The 22,266-nt window shown below is 51.1% G+C and overlaps 7 protein-coding genes across 7 annotated transcripts; 1 reads left to right on the top strand and 6 right to left on the bottom strand.

Moving 5' to 3' along the window:
- Positions 1-5,999: 5,999 nt before the first annotated feature.
- VFPPC_04847 (short-chain dehydrogenase) lies at positions 6,000-7,061 on the top strand (the record flags this gene model as incomplete). The annotated part of the gene is made up of 1 exon (XM_018284125.1): positions 6,000-7,061. One exon carries the CDS (start codon positions 6,000-6,002, stop codon positions 7,059-7,061), a length of 1,062 nt encoding a protein of 353 aa, XP_018145482.1.
- An 847-nt stretch (positions 7,062-7,908) lies between these two features.
- VFPPC_13713 (serine/threonine-protein kinase) lies at positions 7,909-8,986 on the bottom strand (the record flags this gene model as incomplete). The annotated part of the gene is made up of 8 exons (XM_018291485.1): positions 7,909-8,090; positions 8,147-8,404; positions 8,458-8,486; positions 8,550-8,572; positions 8,626-8,705; positions 8,773-8,799; positions 8,863-8,894; positions 8,958-8,986. The coding sequence occupies 8 exons, from the start codon at positions 8,984-8,986 to the stop codon at positions 7,909-7,911; spliced, it is 660 nt and encodes a 219-aa protein (XP_018145483.1).
- Positions 8,987-9,811: 825 nt separating this feature from the next.
- Positions 9,812-10,000, bottom strand: VFPPC_15853 (hypothetical protein; the record flags this gene model as incomplete). The annotated part of the gene is made up of 1 exon (XM_022428983.1): positions 9,812-10,000. The coding sequence occupies one exon, from the start codon at positions 9,998-10,000 to the stop codon at positions 9,812-9,814; it is 189 nt and encodes a 62-aa protein (XP_022284492.1).
- Positions 10,001-11,853: 1,853 nt separating this feature from the next.
- On the bottom strand, positions 11,854-12,066 carry VFPPC_15854 (hypothetical protein; the record flags this gene model as incomplete). The annotated part of the gene is made up of 1 exon (XM_018293607.1): positions 11,854-12,066. One exon carries the CDS (start codon positions 12,064-12,066, stop codon positions 11,854-11,856), a length of 213 nt encoding a protein of 70 aa, XP_018145485.1.
- Positions 12,067-13,220: 1,154 nt separating this feature from the next.
- Positions 13,221-13,919, bottom strand: VFPPC_15855 (hypothetical protein; the record flags this gene model as incomplete). Its single annotated transcript, XM_018293608.1, has 1 exon — positions 13,221-13,919. One exon carries the CDS (start codon positions 13,917-13,919, stop codon positions 13,221-13,223), a length of 699 nt encoding a protein of 232 aa, XP_018145486.1.
- Positions 13,920-15,214: 1,295 nt separating this feature from the next.
- Positions 15,215-15,556, bottom strand: VFPPC_15856 (hypothetical protein; the record flags this gene model as incomplete). Its single annotated transcript, XM_018293609.1, has 1 exon — positions 15,215-15,556. One exon carries the CDS (start codon positions 15,554-15,556, stop codon positions 15,215-15,217), a length of 342 nt encoding a protein of 113 aa, XP_018145487.1.
- Positions 15,557-16,164: 608 nt separating this feature from the next.
- On the bottom strand, positions 16,165-19,687 carry VFPPC_04848 (protein EFR3; the record flags this gene model as incomplete). The annotated part of the gene is made up of 2 exons (XM_018284126.1): positions 16,165-19,321; positions 19,473-19,687. 2 exons carry the CDS (start codon positions 19,685-19,687, stop codon positions 16,165-16,167), a joined length of 3,372 nt encoding a protein of 1,123 aa, XP_018145488.1.
- Between the last annotated feature and the right edge of the window lie 2,579 nt (positions 19,688-22,266).

Consider the following 22,266-nt stretch of genomic DNA (forward strand, 5'->3'; position numbering starts at 1 on the left):
CCACCAGATGTCTGCACAACATTGACTACAAGCCCTGGCCAGCCTGACCTGAGAGCGAGAGACGGTGGGAGCGCAACTGACGCTAATCCTGGTCCGCTCACCGCAATCTGTCCAATCGGAGGGCGAGCGCATTGGATGAGAGCGCCTCCTAGTCAAAGTCAAACCTGAAGGCACAAAGGCAAAAAGTGGTTGACTATTGACGGAAGGTTGTTAGGCCAAATCTAAAATTACAAACCAGTGTCATCCGACAACCAGTGGCTCGCAAGGTTCTTTCGTGAGTATTGCATACACATACCTGGAGTATGGAGTATTGCACTCCGTATGATCTGGTACTATGCACAATGACCCCAGTGCCTTGTTCCGTTCCCAACTTAGAACCTGGCAGCTCCAGGCACAGGGCTCTTGGGCCTCTCCCGGTCACAGTCGTCGATAAGCAGACGCCAACACTCACCAGACGGTCGAACCAGCACAGGCAGGGAGCGATTGTCAGAAAACTTTTCCCCTTGGCACCACCCATAAGTTATCGACCAGGGCTAAAGCACTTGCATAGCCTGTGACAGCTGGGGCTGGCTGGTGCAATGCACCGGCACGAATGCCCTGCCACTGGACTGCTGGGGTGGCCGGCATTGGGGCAGAAGATTTCAAGCAAGCACACCAGAGTGTACATGTCAGGGCCGGGGCAACATTTGAACTAATATGAAACTTAGAACTGAGTGTTGGCCTGCAACCTTCGCAAGAATATCAGCAAGAATGAATTCCTGGTCGAGATCCAACTTTGGCCAGGTGGGATGGGCAGTTTCAATGTCTCGACGGCTCCTCTCAAGCTCCAGTTCCTTTAGAAATTTCAAATTTCTGTGACAAGTCCTAGCACACGCCTGAAGTGATGGATAGCTCGCTGCTGAATGCTCACCAGACTCAAATACATCACACAAAGCCGTTATTTTGCTGCACTCTTGCACACCCTGGGATGCACCCGCGAACCAGACATGTACCACCCATGCCCAGGTGCTCAAATGAGAGAAATGTGGGTCCGCAGGTCGCTTGGTCATCTTGTCATGGTATGCGTTGCTCTGCCTTACCGGGTCCGGGCTCTGGCAGGTACCTAAATTAGATAGCGCGCAAGCAGCCAAGCTAAGGTACTACCAGCCAGTGAGCTTCGTACGTTTGTTTCACTCTGGGCTGCCCTGCTCATCATTACCATGGGCGCGCCCACCGTTTTCGTTTTGACTGTGGGGGATCGATCAAGACACGACATGGGACTTTAGTCGAGAGGGTCGTCGTGGATGAATGGGGCGGTGGCTCCAGATGGATGCTTGTTGGTGATAGATAATACTGCTGAAAGCCATGCATCACTTATCTCATCTCATATTGATGGTGTTGGAAATTGGGGCCAACCAAGGAGGACAAGTCTATCACGTCGTCCCCTTACTACCTACCTAGGTACCTAGGTAGTAGGTAGATGTGTACGGAGTAGGGTCTGAAGCATTGAGTAGAAGAGTTCCCCTCCCATCTCAGGTCTGGTGTGCCTGTACTGAGTCTTCACATGCCACAGGTGCAAATGTATACTATTGGTGTGTCTTGCTGTTCAGTCCACGGCACGTACATTCCTCGACGACAATGCCAGATCGATGTAGGATGTCATACTGCGGGTGACTGATCCGTTGTCTTCCGTCAAGTCTTCGAGTTGCCTCTTCAAGGGGCCATTGGGCAACATTGAACCAATTTTCAAAATCTTAGGAAATGCCTCTGCTAGCACTTAATGCCGAAGCCCTCCAACCGGAGCACATTCGTTTTTACTGGCAGGAACCTGTTGACCACTTGCCGTTTTATCCATCCGCGCTTTTGCCCCTCGTCCTCCCGGGAGGCAATCCGTGGATCATTAGGCAGGCGCATCCTTCAGCTCAGATAGGACATGGACTGCCTTTACACGCCAAAGAGCACTGCATAACTGCGATGCAATAATAAAAAATAATTGCAGCACTTTAAAATTCCGACTAGACACTTGGTACAATCATGTTGCTAACCAGTTGCTAACCAAATCGAATCGGCAATTCATCAATCAATCGCCCAACTTCTCAACCTGTTGGTCTCTATCTCTTTTCAGGGTCGCAGGGATGTTCCAAAGACGAACTCGCACCAACCACATACCAGGCTTGCCGAATCACCTCATTGTTCCACCGCTTCCTCCCAAGGCCAATCACCGGCAGTTGGTTGAGGCCGTCTCGTCGCTGATTGGCACACCAGTTGACCTGTGCCCGGGTTCCTGCCAGGTCCCCCGTACGAGTGCTTACGCTGCCTGAATGGGCTGATGTCGAACTTCGAAACCGCCATTCTCTTGACATGCTTTTCAGGTCTGCTCTGGTGGCTCACTTCAGGCACTCGTTTGATGACAGCTCCAAGAGCCCCCAATCCAGCGGAGGACTATGCCATACCCTACCATGAAGAACATTTACCTCCATTATCACGCTGCTGACGCTGCTGAAGCAGGATATCACATGTTCACGTGCTGTGCTCTTGCGATCGATCTCTTTTCCGGACCTCAACCAGGGATGGAAACACATTTCGTTCGACTCGTCCTGCCTGCCTGCCTAAAGGGCCCTGCCGAACATGACACTGGCTCGACAGCCTCTTGGAAATTCGCATACTGGTTGCAACCTGTGTTCCGGCAGTGCTTAGCCTGGGGCTCATTGAAACCAGACTTCTTGCCCAGTAGCCCGCCCATCAAACCACGGGGTGGGCGGACGAACATGTCAAACTCGAGCTCTGGGATGGCGGTCGCAGGGTGGTCCGCTCCTGTGTTGTTGACCCTCCAGCCCGAGATGAGTCTAGCATCGTGACAGAGTTGCACAATGGGGCGATGTGCAGCTCTGTTAGAGTGGGACCGAAGATACATGATGCAGCGCAGGGCAAAGCAGGGGAGCCAGGACGCCAACACGGGATGCCAGAGGGCTAGATGGTGGGTTCTCGATTCAATATCGACAAGCTTCGTCGAATTGGCGTCTGATGCTCATCGTCTTCCCACTACCCCTGTTCCTTGAGAGTGCCTTTGATGGTTGCTGCAGCCCAAGCCACGGTGCAACCCTTGCCCGGACCAGACGGAGTTGGAGGCAATGAGCAAACATCCATCATCCACATGCTCCACGATTTCGAGCTTGATTCAAAACCAAATTGACATATGGTGTGGTCATCCACACCCAACACAGCTTATACAACCGACTATACAACTTTGGCGCGCCTCGCCCTCTTCGCAGAGCAATTGTGTACATTGATGTGGTGGGGCCTCCATCCAGAATCGACTTTTGGGGAGAATAGCACACACGACCATGGCGAAAACAAGTTCCGCCGCGGCTACAGTGCCACACTCCAGATGGTTGAGTCTGGTGTTCATTGTCATCAGTGTCCAGAAATTTTGGCGTCCGCCCCGCCCCGCCATAGCTCACCCTCCCAACTAAATTTCTCTTGCAACACCGCATCTAAGCTTCGGAACTCAGACATTGAAACAAAAAGTGGCCAAACAACTGATGGCTCAGCTTCCACACGAAATGACAGCAATGCTACCATTTAAGTCAGTTCCCAAACAGTTCGAATGAGATGATCACAACAATTTTGATTACATAGAGGTTCTGTGGGGTTTGTAATTTACGGATGAGCTGCAGCCTCAGTAAGACGATATCCTTTCAGCAACTGTCACTACATCCGGTTCGCGATGCCCATTTCTCAAACGATATGACTTCAAATTTTTCACCAGACCGCTTCCCGGCTTTGCGATTTACTTCCTCGGCATAAGATCTGATCACAGTCCGTGCGAGTGTACGGCTTTTCTTTGCTGGAATAGAAGCGTGATGCTGTTGTCTTGAAAGGTCAGGGGATGGCTTGCCCAGCCTCCAGCTCTTTGGCTCCTCCTTCTCGGCGAACTGAGAAGAACCGGCCTCATTTTTGTATGCCCATTCTTGGTCCACACAACCAACACAAAGAGCTTACGGTGCCTGTATCCATCGTGCCTGCAGCTATTGGCCGACACCCTGCCACACCACTGTGGACGAATCCCTGCACATCACAAATACGCTGACAAGCCTGAGTTGTTGCAGGGGAGAAGCCTCGGGCAGTTTATTCAGTGCCCCGCGAGCAGCCCCGCGTGGTTGTCTCACGCCTTGAGTTATCTTTGGTCAAGTGGATGCTGCTCAGAAACGATTACTCTCCTATGACTTGTGCGACTAGAGGACTTCCTCATAACGATGTATTGACTGTTTGTTCAGCATGGGAATACATCGCTAGCGGTCCCATGAGTTCGCCCTTTCTTCCTAATGAAGCAAGCGCCGGAGAAACTTCCGAAGCCACTGTTAAAAATGGTCTTCCTTCTACTGCAAGTATTCGATAGTGCTGCCGTCCATGTTTAGTGCCTGGGAAAGGAGCCGTTCAAGCGACTTGCCGCGAGCTTTGTCCAGCAGGAATTGGCATACGGAGTACTGAGTACGGAGGACCTTATAGGCGGCTGAGTCTTACCTACCTAGGTAGTTCTTGTGTGGGGAGGCCCTGTCACCTCGTTATTTCTGCTCTTCTGCATTTCGCCTCGAGTCTACTTTGTGCTACTGTGGTCGTCAATTTGTGTGTCTCAGCCAAGCTGGATACTTAGAACTAGACAGCCAAGGAACACCGAGCCCAATATGAAAGGTTCGGCAGGTCTCAGGAAACGGCCTACTGAGACATGGGTTTCTGGCCTCTAATGCTGAAACGGGAACCAACGCGCTAGCCAAGGCTGTGTGTCAATCCAGACGAAGATATCTACTTGTGGAAACGCCCTGACATCAATATCATACGGCTTTGTATCAACAGAAGCAAACTGCGGAAATTGCGGAAGCGGAATCTTCGATTGGAACTTAATTTGGCTATATTAACTAGCCTATGTCTATAAATGTGCCGAGCAACGACTACATCGGGCCAGTCGGTGCGGGAAAATATCATCATTCAACGACTTCGGCGTCAAGGCTCGTCGGCGTAGATTTAACGAGCTCGAACGGTAAATTACTACTAGATGAACGATCTGAGATTCTCCTTGAAATGCGGAGGAAATCGAAACCCCATTTTGTTTTACATTGCGCCTGGCCCGTTCTTGTCTCGGCTAAAGACTGCCAATATGTAAATGCTTGGAGGGAATACTAACTGACAAGCTGTTTGTAGGTTAGGTTCGATACTTCATTGCGATTTGCGAGCCGAGGCTTGCTTACGGTGCCGTGGTTCCGAATACTTAAAACAAGCTTATCGCAATCTACATCTCAAACCTGGAAGACGACGAAGTGGTGTCACAATACTCGCCTACAGTTTTTGCCAGGCGCGTATAAGTGCAGCATGTCTAGCCAACAGCCAGCCAATAGAAGAACCCTTCGATGCGTCCTACGAGGCCTACCCGTGAGACTCCCTGGTGGGACTCATGCAAATAATTTCAACGCAGTACGATGCGTGAAGTGATATATTACTAGTCGATATGCAATGAGACCTGGACCTAGACCTGGGCCTGGACACGATGATGCATTGTAATAATGCATATGTCGGCCCTCTTTGCAGATACAACTTCTGCTGTAAGTCGCCCGCGCGAACCAGTGAAAGTTGCCAGAACAGACGAAAGAGTCCACCAACCGAGTTGCCGCTATGTGGTAATATACCCGATTATTACTTGTCCATTAATATTTGACACTTGATTTGAACATTTCTTGTACCATTTTCTCTTTTAATGACCAACACACACCCCTGGTACGTCTGGAGCGTCATCAAACATCAATGTTGAAGGATGGGTCTGGTGGGCCAAGACACGGGAGAGCAACATCGTCCACAATCTCGACCCACACAGTTCATTCCCCAGTCTCCAGTCTGGAAATCTAAAACACCATCACCAAGGAGGTCCAGGCTGACATATCTACACAACATAGTTACACTTGAAACGTCAGCAACCCTCCCCCAAGGCTACCATCCTGTGGTTCACACTACCCTGCACGCGGCTAGAAATGGCAGACTCTCCATCATCATCACCGTGGTCCATAACCAAAACAATCCAGCAATCCCCTCCAGTCGATCTCACCAAATCCTACAGCCCCCTGACACTCCATGGCAAAACTATCCTCATCACTGGCGGGGCCAACGGTCTCGGATCTCACATGGTCCGCCGTTGGGCCTCTCACGGCGCACACGTTATCATCGCAGATATTGACTCTGCATCCGGCGAATCTCTCGTTGCCGAACTACGTGCTCAATACCGTTCAAGCACATTCGCCTACATCACCTGCGACGTAACCAACTGGGAAGACCAAACCGCTCTCTTTGAATCTGCAGCCCGCCTCTCCCCTACGCACACAATCGACATTGTCGTCCCCAATGCGGGTATTATCTCAGCCCCTGAGGGCTACACATTCGAAAACCCCTCCCTCGTCAATGGCAAGATACCCAAGCCATCTACCAAAACAATCGACGTCAACATCACAGGTGTCATATACACCACCCATCTCGCGCTCTACTACTTCTCCCAAGATCCCAAAAACACCAACTGTCTCCTGCTCATCGGCTCAATCGCCTCCATAGCCCCATTAGCCGGCCAAACGCACTACACAATGTCCAAACACGCCGTGTGCGGACTATTTCGTTCCCTGCGAATGACCTCCTTTATGCAGAAATGCAATTTGCGCGTAAATATGCTCGCACCATATTTCGTCGAGCAAAGCCGCATGCTACCCGTAGTAGCTGACATTGCTTTTCTCGCCGGCACCGCAGGGGGCGCGACCATCCCCGACGTGGTTGAGGCGGCTACTCGCTTGGTAGCAGATGAATCTATTTCAGGGCGCTCATTAGCCGTTGGTCCTCCCTTGAAGAATGCGCCTGAGGGTGAGATTCCCGTTGCAGATCACGAAGGTGATGGACGGGGAAGGGCAGCCTGGGAGATTTATGCTCACGATTACGACGAAGTTGACGCCTTTACCTTTAGATATGTTCACATGATGAACAGGGTTACGCAACTTCGTGGGATTTTGGCATTTATTCTGGACATCTTTATCAAGATATTCAGATGGTGGTGACACGGGGAACAGCAGAACAGATGTCAACTAGTCAAAGTAGGTTGCTGCTGTATATAGTCTAGCATCTGGCCATCGAAACAATACTTTGTTTCCACGGCATCTATCCACTGCGTTTGAACCACCACTTGTATGTATGTACTTGAGCATAGGACAGCTATGCAAGTGCTTCATCCCCATACGGCTTCGCGCATTTTCTCGCTAGGGAGACGTTTCTTCATATACAAACAACCAGCAAAGATGACACGTAAAACAAAACAGGTTGGGAGTAACGCGTCAAATATCATGCCCAACCGAGTATCCTAGTTCCGACACCCGGAATATTTAGATACGTTGTCATTGAAAAATAAAACGAAGCAAAAGTGTTGGTTCCCCGTCTAGAAACGCCATCTACTCCATACCCAAATTTTAAGCCGCCTCATCAAGCTACCAACCTTTGTCGCCTGGCAAATAGTCGTCTGATCCCTTTCCTATCCGGCATCGGTCTTGTCTCGTGCCTATGTGTTGTGTGATTTTCCCATATAAGAAAGCAGGCTTGGGTGCGGGTCAGCCAAAAAAGCCTCGGCGCTGATATGTGCCCAATCGGTTGCGCGACCATGTATCGCCTGGTTGATACTGTACGAGTCATATGTAACTCATGGGCAATTTTGAGCCGTGAGGCTCTGTCCCATAACTTTGTCATGTCCACGTTGGTGAATACTTTTTGAAAAGAAAAAAATGGCGAAATATCATATCCCGTGAAGTTTAATGTGAATTCTTCCTCGCTTTCGACCTCCTTTTTTGGTGAGTGAGTTCTTTTTGCAAACTCTCTCGATAGTCAAATTGAAGTTGTGGCTTTGGCCGAGCGTCCCTACAGAATGGTACATCGAGGGTGGTCCTTTTCCCGAAGTCTGATGCGTCGCCGGCGCTTGTTACCGCCCCGGAAGGCATCAAATTTGAAGCCACTGTCGTCTGTTTCGTTGGTTGCTAAATAATCATCGTCTTTTCGTAACATTTGGCGGCATAGATCAACAAAAACCTCGTCAACATTGGCTGAATGTGTCTGTTAGCGTATAATCGGATGGCTGGTTTGGCACACATATTCTCACTTCTTGTTCTGGCGCTAGCCTCATAATACGGCGCACCCCATCGTTGTGATATCGAAAACCCCTTGGCCCTTTGTACGACACGACTTTCCTCAAGGTCAGCCTTGTTACCGACAATGACCATTGGCACATTCTCGTCATCTTTGATGCGAATGATTTCCTCACGCAGTCCAGCTAACTCGTTGAGTGATGAGGGCGATGTGATGCTAAACACCAGGAGGAACCCTTGGCCGGTCTTCATGTACAAATCTCTCATAGCAACTCGGTTGTGTCAGTACAAACTGCACGTCTGGTAGTGGGGTGCATGGACCTACCAAATTGCTCAGTCCCCGCGGTATCAAGGCTGAAAGTATCTTGATCAGTAACCGAGCCCAAAGGCATCATCCACATAAGTGACCAAACTCACATTTCTAAAACAACTTGACGGCCCTGTTCTCACATGTCAGCCTTACATTCGTCGCCATAGGTCGGTGACAACTTACGTCGACTTGCACTTGAGTTCGGTATGAATCCTCAATTGTCGGGTCATAACTTTCAATCCACTCATTGTGGACAAATTGCGCTAGTAAAGAGTATGAGAAAACACAGCCAGACATGGGTTTCAACTTCTCTTCTTGGGACAGTCTTACCTGTTAAGCAGCTTTTCCCCACGCCTCCTGTGAACAATCAAGGTCAGTATGGGATGCTCATGATTGGGGAGGTATTGGACATGTACAAACCTGCTCCGAGAACCACAACATGCAGTTCGCGACTGTAAGGACGGGTTAACCAATGGCTCAATTGGCAAAAATGCTAATTGCGTGTCAAAAAGTACCTTGCTGGGATATGATACCGCTGCGGCATGCTCGCAATAGAATTGTGCTGCCAGGATCTAGGTGAGTTTGTGAAGCGCAGAGTTTGCGCAGACAATGAACTCGTAGCAAAGCAAGGTGCTTTGATGCTGCGCACACAGCAAGTACCAGAAAGGACCACAGCAAATCAAGTATCCGTAGTCAAAGCGTCAGACCAAGCGGAGTTGTGGCACAGCAGCACAGATGCAAGACCAGTGCCTTCTCCTCGTTGGCAAAGATGACTCCGGGACGAGGCTCAAAGGTTGAAGTCGTCGTTCAATTGATCGCGGTTGCAGGCAAACAAGCCAAGATCAAGACAAAGGTCGTGGACGGTTCCTGGTGGTATTTGAGGGCGGTGAAGGGGGGATTAAGTCAAGAGGTGGCCGGGGGGTTTGCGGGACTATGAGGAGGAGTTCAATGTCGCCAGGAGCTGCTGCGCGGGCCTGTGTCTGTGAGGGACCGATTGAAGATTTCAATTTCGGGCTCTGGCTCTGGTTGTGCCTGAGTTGCAGGCCAGCTAGGACTGAGATGGTTGGAGCTGCAGGCCTGGATCTCCTTTAAAGTGGCGGGTGGGGTGAGCAGGCCAAGAGAGCGTTTTGAGTCGTGTCTTTCCGCCCTTGTCTTGCCAGCAGCCAGTCGGTGACAGAAGCGGCTGGTTTTTGGTGGCCTGAATGGATGAATGAAGAGTGTGTGTCCCCTGAAGGCGCCGCGGGTGGTGTGCTTGAGTAGGTCTGGTGTGTGCAATTGGCGTCGGTGCCGTCTTGGGGTCCTTCTGAGGGGGTCAAATGGCCTTTTTATTTCGACGTACTAAGCGGCGTCTGCGTGGGAGTGGCTTTTGTCAGTGTCGCAAGCGAGTCAATCCATCAAGGCAGAGGCGCTTTTCGGATGCTGGTCTTGGAGTAGGGGTACCTGAGTACTCTTGGGTAGGTACGAAAGAATCATACACACGCGTTGCATGTACTCCGTACATACTGGTAATATACTTGACCATACCATACCATACCATACCATACCCTACCATAACCATGCCATACTCGACCAGACCTAATCGCTCAAAACAACAAGGACGGGACGGAGATGCCACCGCTGGAGCCCTGGTGGGGCACCATGTGCTGAAAGGGGGAGGAGAGAGAATGCCAAGTGGGTTGCGTCTTGTCTTGTCTCTTTTCTTGACAACTTGACTTGTCCAAGGTTTCTAGACAGGACTTGTTGACAGCGTTCGGTATTCTTCAATGCTTCGAGAACTATTGTTCCTGTCGAGTCCTGCTAGAGTCAAGACTATGAAAATCGCCCACTCGTTACAAACATGAATGTCGCCAACACCAGACACCAGACGTCTAGCATCTTCAAGAGACACACACACGGTGATGTGCTCATGGTCAAAGGGTCAAGTAATTTATCTGTTGGTTACAGGTCTCAGACGGGGGAGGCTCCGGGATGCGGGGCCCAAGCTGCCACATGGAGACCGTACGGCTTCGTCATAATAAGTTGCTTCGAGTTGAGGTAGGGCAACAGAAACAAAACCTCAGACTGCCCGCCTGGATGTGGTACAAGTACAGAGGTACTCCGTACTTACAAGCAAGACATATGTCGGGGCCTCTATGAGTCCTGTCCTGTCCTGTCTGGTACTCCATATTCTAGGAGAATATTGTAGAGCAACGCCAGCCCCTAACCCGTTGGTGGAGGTTGGTCGATGCAAACCCTGTCCTAGCAAAGGGTGAAGACGGGACGAAGAGAGGCATCACCAGGTGCGACTCATCAACAAAAACCTTGCAAAAAGGCAAGAAAACAGCTCAGGTCTGTATATTGTACAACGGCGGAGACGACCAACGAGCACAGCCTCCAGCCCTGGACAGAGTGGTGTGCTGTGTGCAGTGTACTTGCTTCCTCGAGTTGCCTTCCTGGTCAGTCAACGTCGGGTCGACCGAAGTGGGTGTGTCTGGCGATGCCACTGACAACGCATGTTCGTAAACTCCTTTGAGGAACTTCAAGTCTTGCTATTACAACGCAGGAGCAGGGGTGTTTGTGTTGGTGTTGGCAAGCCACTGGTTTCCATGCTGTCGGGTGAATTAGCTGCAAATCCATACCCAGCGGAGGCAAGCATCAACGGGATAATCAGGTACGCGGAAGCTGACCCCTGGAGTCGTTCTGGTTAAATTATTGGGCAATCCAGCACTTTACCAGCGTTCGGTGACGGGCGCCGAGCTGCAGTCCGCGGTGGTTACTACTTGTCAGTTGAACACCATCCGGTCGTCCCCGGCGGGCGATTCCAGCGCCTTCAAGACGATTGGGCCAACGAACCATCACCTCAAGTGCTCCCACCGCTTTTAGTTGATGCCCTAGTCTTCAGTTGCAGGATGTTACCAGGATTGTCACTTCCAGAAGAAACGCTGGTGCCTTTTGCTGATGACCCTGTCGATTTTGGGCATTAGCACAGAGTAACCTGCTCTGGATTCTGCAAGTTGCTTACCGCCGCGCATTCCTCACGCAGCAGCAATGCAGGCCATCACAACTTGGCAACAATATGAGAGTAAATTATGATTTCAGGGTTTTCCGAGTCTTGTGACGGCATGGGACAGTTGGCAATTTCCCTATCGTGTCCTTCAATTGGTATCTGTAATGTCCAAATATCGGCTCTCGGCATTCCCGTTGTCGCATTTCTTGTTAAGTATAGCCTCTCATGGCTGAGGGTAAAAGACTGAGAGTTGAATTCGAGGCACACCAATAACTAACAGCTTGTAATAATTTCAGTGGATAAACACCAACACCAACAAACAACCCAGTTGACTATTTCCTTAACTGGGCCATGGTGGGCCGTCTCAGGCATTGTAAGTCGTCGCAACACGTGTGGGTGGAGGGAACTGGCCCCCAGGCTTTCAACTATCCAAGATCAACAGCACTAAGATTCAACTTGGTTGTCAGTGAGAGAGCGTAAGCACGGGTCCAAGTGTGTAGCAGAATATTGCTGCCACAACTGCAATCCTCATCGTTAGCTCCAACCAACTCGACCGGTGTTTTGGCCGATAGCCGATGTAATGTCCATGCATTTGAGGGGAGAAGAGAGAAGGAAGTACGTAGTGGTACCAGACACATACCTAGGTACTTACGGAATAGTTGTCGTCACAGAATTAGAATAATAGCCGAGACGGCCCCGTTACCCACACAACCCGGCAGTTGTTATTTCCTCCACAACTGTGCTGCTCAGCCTTTTGTCGCAGGTAGTAAACGGGCCGCAGGAAGTGACCGAGCAATGGCCGTGAACGACGATCATGCTAATAATTAGGAATGGGGGAACATCATTCGAGACCGGCAAACTAGGAGGCAGAATTTGTCCTGGGATGTCCAACAACGCCTAGTCACGGCCCTAAACAGAACTTTCGTCAAGACTCATGCATGATAAACGCGGACTTTTTGGGACCTGGGGAAATGCCTGGGCAGTAAGTGCAGGGGAAACGCACATGGATCAGTATGCGAGTATGCACCTTCCAACGTCATCACAGTAACATTGAGTTTGATATCCATTCGTGTGCGTCATGTGGGTGCTGGGCTCTGTGTTGTCTGTCGTGGACCAGACAAGGAGTACTCCGTAAAGAAATTTACTAATATGTCGGAGATGGAGGATGGAGGTTACACAAAGGGTATCAGGTGTCGTCGACGTCGCACAAAACAGGACAGTCAACAGTTATGAAGGCAAGTGCGCGCAGGGAAGGCGCAAGGCTGATGCATCTTGCCTTTCCAAGGTTCCATGTCCAGGTTGATTATAGCGCAACCCGACCACCTGCCCTTTGGGAGTCAAGGAAAGAAGCACGGGGAACACGAAACAAGACGGGCAGAAGAATCACTCAGACATGCTCTTCTCTTTCCATTCGTACAATGAAATGGCTGACGAACAAGTAATGTCGACATAGTACTTCATTTCCAATAATGCAATATACGCTCATATTTGATACAAATTTCTTCCGTGTTCCTCCAATTTGCGCCATTAAGACGGGTTGTGACACCAGCCTGCAATGTAATTATAAACCAAACAAATACCCATGGCTCAAATGTATGCTCGCCCCAGTCGAATGCAAGAAACAGCCCAACTCCAAAATGCAACCGAATGACGACGACACGGCCGAGTATTACGGCCAGGTTTTGAACCCCTGCAGTTTCGATATTAACTGGCAGATGGCGGGAAGGCCCGTGTGCCATAAGTATGCGTCACCAATACGCGCGCGCTTTTTCGGGGATTCCCGTCTTTATCCCTAATTGTTGCGGGCAGACGATTTTAACACGCCAAGAGCAATTCCAATAATCAGAGCCAGTATGAAGAGACAGACAGCAATCAAGATGACAATACAGATTTTAACCCGCCGCCGTCGCCGCCGCCGAGCCTCAGCCAGTGGGCCAGGCTTACCTGCCTGTGTCGATACTGAGATGCTGCCACTGCCAGTGGTATAAGGCGACGGCAGTTGCTCTTGCTGTGTGATTGGTACGGACGGCGCCAGGGAACCCTGGGCAGACGTTGCGAGTGATAGATTTTGCATTGGCACAGACTCTGGTTGTCCATTTTGCTGGCCGTTCCCTGCACCAGCGCCGGTCCAGCGGGATATTGTTTGTGTCCGAGTTGGAATGTAAGGGCTCGGTTGTTCATGGCGAATGTACGGAGGGGGTGGGACGTCAGGGATAGCAACAGACGGGGAAGTAGTCTGATGCCCTGATGGCGCACTGGTGTTCGGAGACGATGAGTTTGGAGAGGTGGAGTATGAGTTCGAATATGTTGTTGATGTATCGTGCCCGGCTACTGAGGACGCGAGTCCTTCACGACCCGTCGACGCTGTCGTGCTACCATTTCCATGGAATCCGCTTCCCGGTTGGTACGGGGCATCAGGATAGGCGGCATTTGGTATAGACTGGGAGGGATGGTCGGGCTCCTCGCCGAATGGATTTTGCGACGAATTCATCGCCACAAAACCCAAGACCTCTGGGCAGAAACAATGATTCGCCCTGATGTATTATATATCTAAAATGTGGCCGGGGAAACTCGTGGTGTCGCCTTTGCCGGGTCCTCGACTCGCGGCGGCGGGTGACCAGACACAGCCAGACTCTCGAGAGGAAATCGCGATACCCAAACTATCGAATATTCAATAGTAACAACGCCTACGTCGATCTCGCCTAGCCACTCGAAATTTTGGCAACGGGATGCCGTCAATGTGAACCGGTTCCTCGCTGAGGCGGTGATGCGTTGGCTCCCTCCAGCTGCAGGATCGGATAAATGCTGTTGTTAAAGCCACCGGCGTCACTCGAAGTCGCGCAGCACCCTAATAGCCGACGGCCCAGCGAAAAATGAACAACTGATAGAATGGCAAAGGGGGCGTTTTGGCGTCGTGAATCAGCACAGGAGAAAAAAAAAATAGAGGCAGCAAGTCGATCTAGGAGAGGAGGTTTGACTAGGAGCAAGCGACGGAATGCGGGACGAACGGGCACGAGTGTCATTCCAACGTTGACCACAGACTATGGACCGAGACCAGCACTAAGGGAGAGAATTGACGGACTAGTTTTTTTCCCTTTCGCCTCGCAACAGACATGGACCACCCCCGACCGGCGTTGACACTCGCCTCGATGTCCACGATGCTGCCCCACTGCCAACACTTGCAAGTATAAGTACAGTACATGCACGACACTGAGTAAAGGTACATGTATCCATTGACTGCTCCGCCCTGGCAATGCCCAACGAACCCACTTCCACTTGCAGTTGCCAGATCCGCACAGCCTCACTGCCGTGCCGCCTAAAGTAGCGCCAAGCGCATCAATTGATCCCCACCACTCACTGCGAGGCATGAACACTTCACGAACCATTCCTCCAACTTGACGGGTTTCCCAATCACAACACTCATCCCCTCGTGTTCAGCACCATACTTAAGTACCGGAGGGAAATGCATCTCCATGTCCCGCAAAAGACCTCAACTCCGCCTCTCTATAAATACGACCTTCAGCCCTGCAAACAAAACGACGCGTCATAGCACTACAAGAAACCACCACTTCTCCGTACCCCGAAGCCATTCAATCCTCCACCAAAAATACAACCGCACAACATACACCTTTCACTCCCTGTGCTTCCATGTCCATCCAAGCACCAACAATCCCTCCTACGTTTCCACCAAACAGCTCCCCTCCAGCTCAAGCACCATCTGGGCCTTCATACCCACCTACATGTACGTCCTGAGTCCCGACGTCGCATCTCAAACCGCATCAGATGTCAAGCCTCGGCGCCCTTTCTTGGCCCAAGCTTCCTCAGCTCATTCTCATACATTGGTGCCACTGAGCACAAACCACGGAATTTTCTCTCAAACTCAATTTTTTGTTGTGATTCAGTGTGCATGTTGCAGCCCCCCTTACTTCGGCCACTTTTGGTCATGCTGCTTTTTGGGTCAAAGGTAGACGCCATTTGGATGATAGTGGCGCCACGTCGTTGGGGATACTTTGTGAATTCATTTTCCTTCGCGGTCCTCTGTGAACGGGCTGGATTCTTTCGTGACCCTACTGTACAGTAGTGCATCTGTGTTGTAGCTGAGTTTGATGAGAGGACTACTTGCTGCATCGTACTACGGCATCATGATTCATGACAACATGCATCTCATGTCCGGGTACGGTGAGCAACTTATTCGTCAATCGGATTTTTATGAGCCCGTCTCACCATCGCAACTAAATGCCGAATCTAGCCATGTAATCATCAAAGAAAACATGAAACTATTCCATTGTATAAAATAATATACCATCAGACTCGAATGCAAAGTACATTACACATTCAACACCATCCACCTGTCACACTTGTTACATCTTACCCAGTCCAGATGGGAATGGGGATAGGTATTGACTATCGCTTTTTGTCTAACGCTCACAACGCTCCTATCTTGCTATTTCCATGTGGTGCGTGCTGTGCTGTGCTGTGCTATGTTCGTTTATAGTCCTTCGATGACATTCCTTCTCCTGAATTACCACATCCTGCATACGGAATTATCATGCCTTCGCCTTCATGGCACTAGCCCCCCTTTTTGAACTAGATATTGGAATATTCCTCTCCGCCATAAATACAATACACCCCGTTTTCTCTCCCGGCTACTCTGTCTATGCGTGTACGATATTTCGCACCCAATGGTATCAGTGATTATATAACTTCCTTTACTTTCCTCCTTGATTACCGCCCACCTAATACGGTGGCTTGGTAAGATTGCCCAAACTTCCTTCACCAGACCGGCTGTCAATGCCCCGCAGGAGCTCTTGCAAATCCATGCTCTTGCTGCTCTCCTCGCGGAACCGCATAGACTGTGCTCTTACGCTTTCGCCTCCGCGGCTGCTGAGGTTGCGCCTCCCGCCTGGTGACTCAATCGATTGCCCACCAATCTTGCTTGACAATGAGCTGAGATTTGGCAATGGCGGTACGGGAGGCACTTCATCGTCATCTTCACCATAAAGGTGTGGGACGGGTGGTCCACCGTCATGGGAGGCCGGGTTTGATGACAATGGTCCTCCTTTTACGGACGCTGAAGCTGAAATAGTTCTTGCCAGCACCTCGCCTGTTGTGGCGGGAGCATCCGGTTGCGAAGCGGCGGGGTTGAAGCTGTTTTCGGACATGCTATATTCGCAGCTAATCATGCTCTCGTCGCTGTCATCGTCCATGCCAGGGATTCCTGCAGTTTGTGGAGACACATTGCCTGACAACATCATCTTCAGCTGCTCTACGGATGCGATACCGCCCTTGCCGGATGTCGAGCCCGCTGGTGACAATCCACTCACCATACTGGATTTGCGCAATTTCGAAACATTCGTCAATCGGTCCCCGTGTGTGTGAGATGTCTGTGGTCGCAGGTTCTGATGGCTGCCTCGAGGAGAGGTAGGCAGATGGCCATTGCCATTGAGAGCCGCACCAGCAGTGTTAATGGTGAGGCGGTTCTGTGTAGTACCAGTGGTACCGGTCTTTGAACCGTTGAGCGATTCAGACTTCCCTGCGGCTGAAATGGCAGCAAGCGCAGAATCTCTCGACCAGTCAGCCAACATCTGGTCTCTGAATTGGGGCGGCAGCTCCGAAAACTTGCGAGGCGAGTTTCCGACCCCAGCGTTGGTGCTGAGAATGGGACCATTCAGATTTCGGCCTGGGGACACCGCAGGGCTATTAGGAGGCGATAAGTCGGTATCCTCATAGTTGGTGGCGATACACTCGACCATAGAGGATCGATCATCAAAGGGCAGGATCTCTTCCGTCTCCAAGGCGCTTAGATCCCAGTTAGGATGTGGTCTCGCTTGTCCAGGTACTCCGATCTGACTAGGGGTCGGTGCCGGAACATGCACGCCATCGACCCAGAAGCCCTTGCTCTTCCTTCGGACGATTTCATTGTAAACGGCGCGACCAACAACCGACGACTCAAAGTCAAATTTCTCAGCCAATGCCCAGAAGTAACCATGGCAGAGCGATGCAATGCGAACTTTGTGGATAGGCTGTTCCAGTTCCTGGATATCCTCCTGCAGTCTGTAGACCATGGGAATGCCACATCGGACTGCATTCACTCCCAGTTTGAAGACAAGCTTGGTAAGTAGACTGTGCAGCAGGACAACATCGTTGTCAAAGTCCACAAACTGGAGTGCGCTGTCATAGATTGCAAGATGGAGAAGCGGCAGGAATTGACAGCGATGGACTTTGTGATGGCGCTCGCGGTTTGATGTATTGGAGACGGCTCTGCGCGCGCTGGGAACATCACCGCCGTTCTTGTGAGTACGATGAGGTACGATAGCGTCGTCTGCGGCAGTCAAATCCGTGTACACAATCTCGCGATCTAGCCAAGTACCCAAGGCGTCCACGTATGCCTTGCGAACGTGTCCATTGGGATCTCGAAGAAGCGACTGTGTGCCTTCCCACACTTGGATAGGCACTCGGTTTCGAGCCAGATCCATATTGCCGCCGAGGCCAGTCTTAGGGCTAGCGACAAGAAGGATAGCCTTGATGATTTTCAACGCAGACAACCGGCCTGTGGAGTGGGAGAAGTAGGTCTCTTGCAGCGTCTGGCTTCCCGTCAAGTCCACCACGGACGGGGCGTTCGTGGTGTCAGCGGCAGCATCCCCCTTTTCTGTGAGATATGTCAAGGACGCCACGCTCGCGGATCGACTGTGTTTGATGCGACCAACAAGAGCCGCAATCATGTCAGAGACTTGGTCCGCATAGTAAACGTGATTTGCAAGGTCGCTGGTGCAGTCCTCCAACCTCTCCAGCAGTTCATTTCGTTGAATGCGAGTGGCGCTCTCTTGCTCGGTGTCGGTCTTCTCTTCACTCTGGCTACTGTCATGGCCAGACCCGTTGTGTAGTTGAAACAGCTTTTTAATCTGTTTGACTAGTCCGAGCAGGACATCCATGACACTCAGGCCAATCAAGTTGACATCTGAACGTAGCAATGACTGCATCATGGCAGTGAAGGCCAAATGTTGTGGCAAGCTCTCCTCCCGCATGGGCGTCTTATTCACCATGTCAAGTGTAGCCACGAGAATGACATATCGGTCTTGCACAGGTGTCCAGCGAGAAACAATGTCGTAGAGCTTGATGGCCCAGCCGGAATCGCGTCCAGAAGTCTTGTCATTCGTCACCAAGACTTCCCCTTCTTCAATTCTCTTGGAAACGAACTTGAGCAATGCGCTGGTAGCTCCGTAAATCTGTGCCCTGTTAGGGACGATGAAGATGCTCTTCAGGCACTTAGTTGCCAGAACTCCTGTTTCCTCTTCGGCTAGATTGTCAACGTCGAACGCCGTACCAGAGAGCGCAACCGGGTTCGTATCACCGACGGTGTCGGCAGTTCGGACCGTAGCTATGCTCGTTCGTCGATGCAGCAGCTTCTCAGGCTCGGCTTTTTCTCCCAACTGCACACGTTGCAGCAACGTGTCAAGAAATACATCATCCGTGGTCCACATGTTCTCGAGAATCATGGGCACAATAACATCGATCTGGCGACCGGCCACCGACGAGAGGGCGTCCGAGGCCGCAATATGCTTGATAGCCTCCAGTCCAGCATTCCTCCAGCGAATCTGCAATGGTTTGCTGACCTGTCCCTTGGCGGGTATGTGCCGAGTCGAGGCCAGTTGAGCGTAGGATCGGACCACGGATTGGTACTGCTGTAGGTATGCATTGTCGCCAAATAGGGATGATACGTCGTGGTGTTCGCAGAATGCCTCAAAGGTAGGCAAGGACGACTCGACCATGGTAATATCATCGGAGCGTAGGATCAGGCCGAGGATCTTGAGAACACAAGGGGCGATGAGGGCGGCTTCCTTCGGCGATCTTTCGACGAGGGCAGCCAGGATACCCAGCGTGACCTGAACATTTCTATACGCGCCCAAGGCGGTGGCAGTCAGTAACGCAGCTCCTTGTTCCGGCGACGAAGGGTTTCGGGAGTCGTGTATTGGAGATTTGAGGTGAAATACGGGGAACATGTGCGTGACACAGGCATTGTCACTCAGGATAAAGGATCACGTACCCGATTCGCATGCGCCAGACATCGTTGGCAGTCTTCTTCTCAAGAAATGCGCCAATCTTTTGGATCTTGGAGCGGCGGCTGCTTGCATAGAAGAGCAGATAGCTCAGTTCGCTGCTGTTGGGCACGACATCGACGGCTCCCTTTGTCGTCTTGGGATAACACTTGAGCACCAAGACCTGATGTTTGGGTCGGCACTTGTCCTGGATGGCGTTCATGGCGCCAGCAGGACACGATGGTGGTCGCCTCCCCTGGGCGGCAGGAAAAAGTTGACGAAGTCAGGGAGGGAGGTTTCAGGCGCGCAACAAGGGGTGTGGTGAGAAGGAGCAGGAGGAGTGCGGGTTCCAGCGGATTAAGAGGAAGGAATTAGGGTATCATGGAGAAGGTTGAAGCAAGGAATGAATGACGAGAGGGGAAACCGAAGGCAGAAGGTCGAGGATCTGTCGGTGGCAGGCCAGGCCAACGGATCCGGGGTGAGCCGTATTATGACGAGCTGCAAGTTGACGACACATGTATGAAGCGGAAGTGTGGATGATGGTGGATGTGGTGGATGTGGTGGATGCTTGGTGTGGTCAACTGCTTGATTCTCTGCTGCCAGCCAGCTGCCAGTTGTCAGTTTCCAGGTTTGCAGCTGGCCGGCCCGTCAAGCAAGTCCATGTCCGTCAATCGTCAGGAGGTGGTCCAGTTCCAGTTCCAGCACGGCCAAGCCTGGTTAGGCGGGCTTTCAGGTAGTACCTGTCATGAATTGATTGTCCCAGTGTCCCCAGTCGGGCTTCAGTGGAGCGAGGAACGGACGCCCGGTCATCTAAGCCCGGTACCTCTTTGGCTGGCCGAAGTCGTCCCCTGAGACGGGTACGTACCGGTGCATCCGACTTGCAGCAGCCCGAACGGAGACGGGTAATTTCTGGTGTCCTGTCCACACCTTGCGGCTTACCCTTTGTGCTTGTGCAGGTACCGCTACATTGGCGTGTAAACAGAGGACTTGGGCCAGACGCGGAGGTGACAAAGGCCAGGCTGCTTCAACATTGAAATCTAATTTCGCCAGACAGCATTGTCCATCATGCCTTGGCTCCTTGACCCGTGCATTTTATTCTTTTTGAGTTTGTGGTACAGTACTGTGCAGTACAGTATCAAAAACCATATTAAGATTCAATCTGGCCACAGCTTTTGCGGCGTAGTATATGGGATTAATACCAGAGCTTATTTTCTTGTCAATATGTGCAGACGTCTGGTCCATGTCTTGGGTCTTTCCCATTCAAGTGTGAATGGAGCAGCGGCTGGGCTGCATCACAAGTGACCAGTTGACAACTTAGAACGCCAGGTTCCCACACAACATTCAACCCTCATCAATCTCTTGCATCCATCAAATCCAGTCGACATTGCGACAAGGCACCAGCTCCTTCGGGTGCGAACTGCAGCAGCGCGCATTCACCAGTGGCCCGTTTAATTCTCTGTGACCAACAGACTCTCGCTCGCCCGCTCGTACCGATATTGCCTCCGATGTCCAACCCGGCTTAGTTGAAGCCCCTCAGTTCTCTACACATTGGGAGCTTCACATGGTCGCAAAGTTGCCATTCAAGACACCATTTTCCCTACCGTTGCCTCGGCGCGCCTGGCGGAGGAGACGGAAAGGGTCCATCAAAAGGCTATCTTCCCCAGGATGCATTGGTAAAATGGGGCCATCGCATCTTTTGGTTCTCCTCCAACCAGCCTATCGGATCCTCGACTCTCTTCTGGGATAGCTCAATTTGGTTTTCTCTGTGGTTGCCTTTGTCTTCGAGATCCAGTTCGCCATTTCCATGTTGCCACCCCCAACTCCAACTCCGACTCCAACCCTTTACTCAAAGTGTCACAAAAGGCGACCTCGTGTCTCACTCGCTTACCCTATATGGCACGTGGCTTTTGCAAGGAACCACGCGCCACTATCCCGGGACGTCTTTGATTCTTTGGTTTAGGTAGCAATGTGGCCCTTTCAACCTGTTTTCGGGGTCTACACCATCTTGTATCATTTTGGTTGGGGACAGCCCCAAGGTTTGCTGCCATTACCTGGCCAAGTAGCTGCCGTGATGAGGGAATGTGTATGCCATGACACCAGTGACGTGATGCCAACTGGATGTGTGTGGCTTTTCCCCGCGAAAGCAGAGGAGCTGATACACCAGGGCCAGAATACCTCTTGATGGTGACACTTGACCTGATTAGATGTGTGATCGTCTCAGTGGCAACTAATCCCTGGTAAACCAAATCCCGAAATGTTGGGGCACAACAAATTTGGGCAAGCTGATTTGACGCCTTTTCACTCTACTCTGCGTGCTTTGGTAGAATGAAGTTGTTCTATTACCATATCGGGATTGTGAGTCGTTCACTCTACCATTTCGACGACAAGTCTTGACACCCACGCTTGCCAGTATCAATGCATGACATGTTCACGTTGGTTGCGACAAGCACGTCTGTTTGGTCTGTTTGAGACTTCGTGCCCAAAGCTAGCCGCTTACCCTGTACCATCAGCGACTCACTTGGCGATCTCTATAAAATGCCTATGGCGGTGCTGTCCATTTGTTTTGTCAATAAAAGAAGTGGTGACTTGATTGTTCTACCGGTATTAAAAGCACAGATAGCTTATCCAATTGCCGACGAAGAAAAACCTCGCATTATTACCATCTTCCCGTGACGTGATACGTGATCATCACATATCAGCGTCTCCGCATGGCTATGCTGACACGGACACAGAAATGTGACCTATAACACTAAAATTGTAGTTCGAAGTCCCTAGGTGCATGCTGGTGACTGCCTGGAACTG

This window comes from Pochonia chlamydosporia, chromosome 3 (assembly GCF_001653235.2).
Source record: "Pochonia chlamydosporia 170 chromosome 3, whole genome shotgun sequence".
Taxonomy (NCBI): domain Eukaryota; kingdom Fungi; phylum Ascomycota; class Sordariomycetes; order Hypocreales; family Clavicipitaceae; genus Pochonia; species Pochonia chlamydosporia.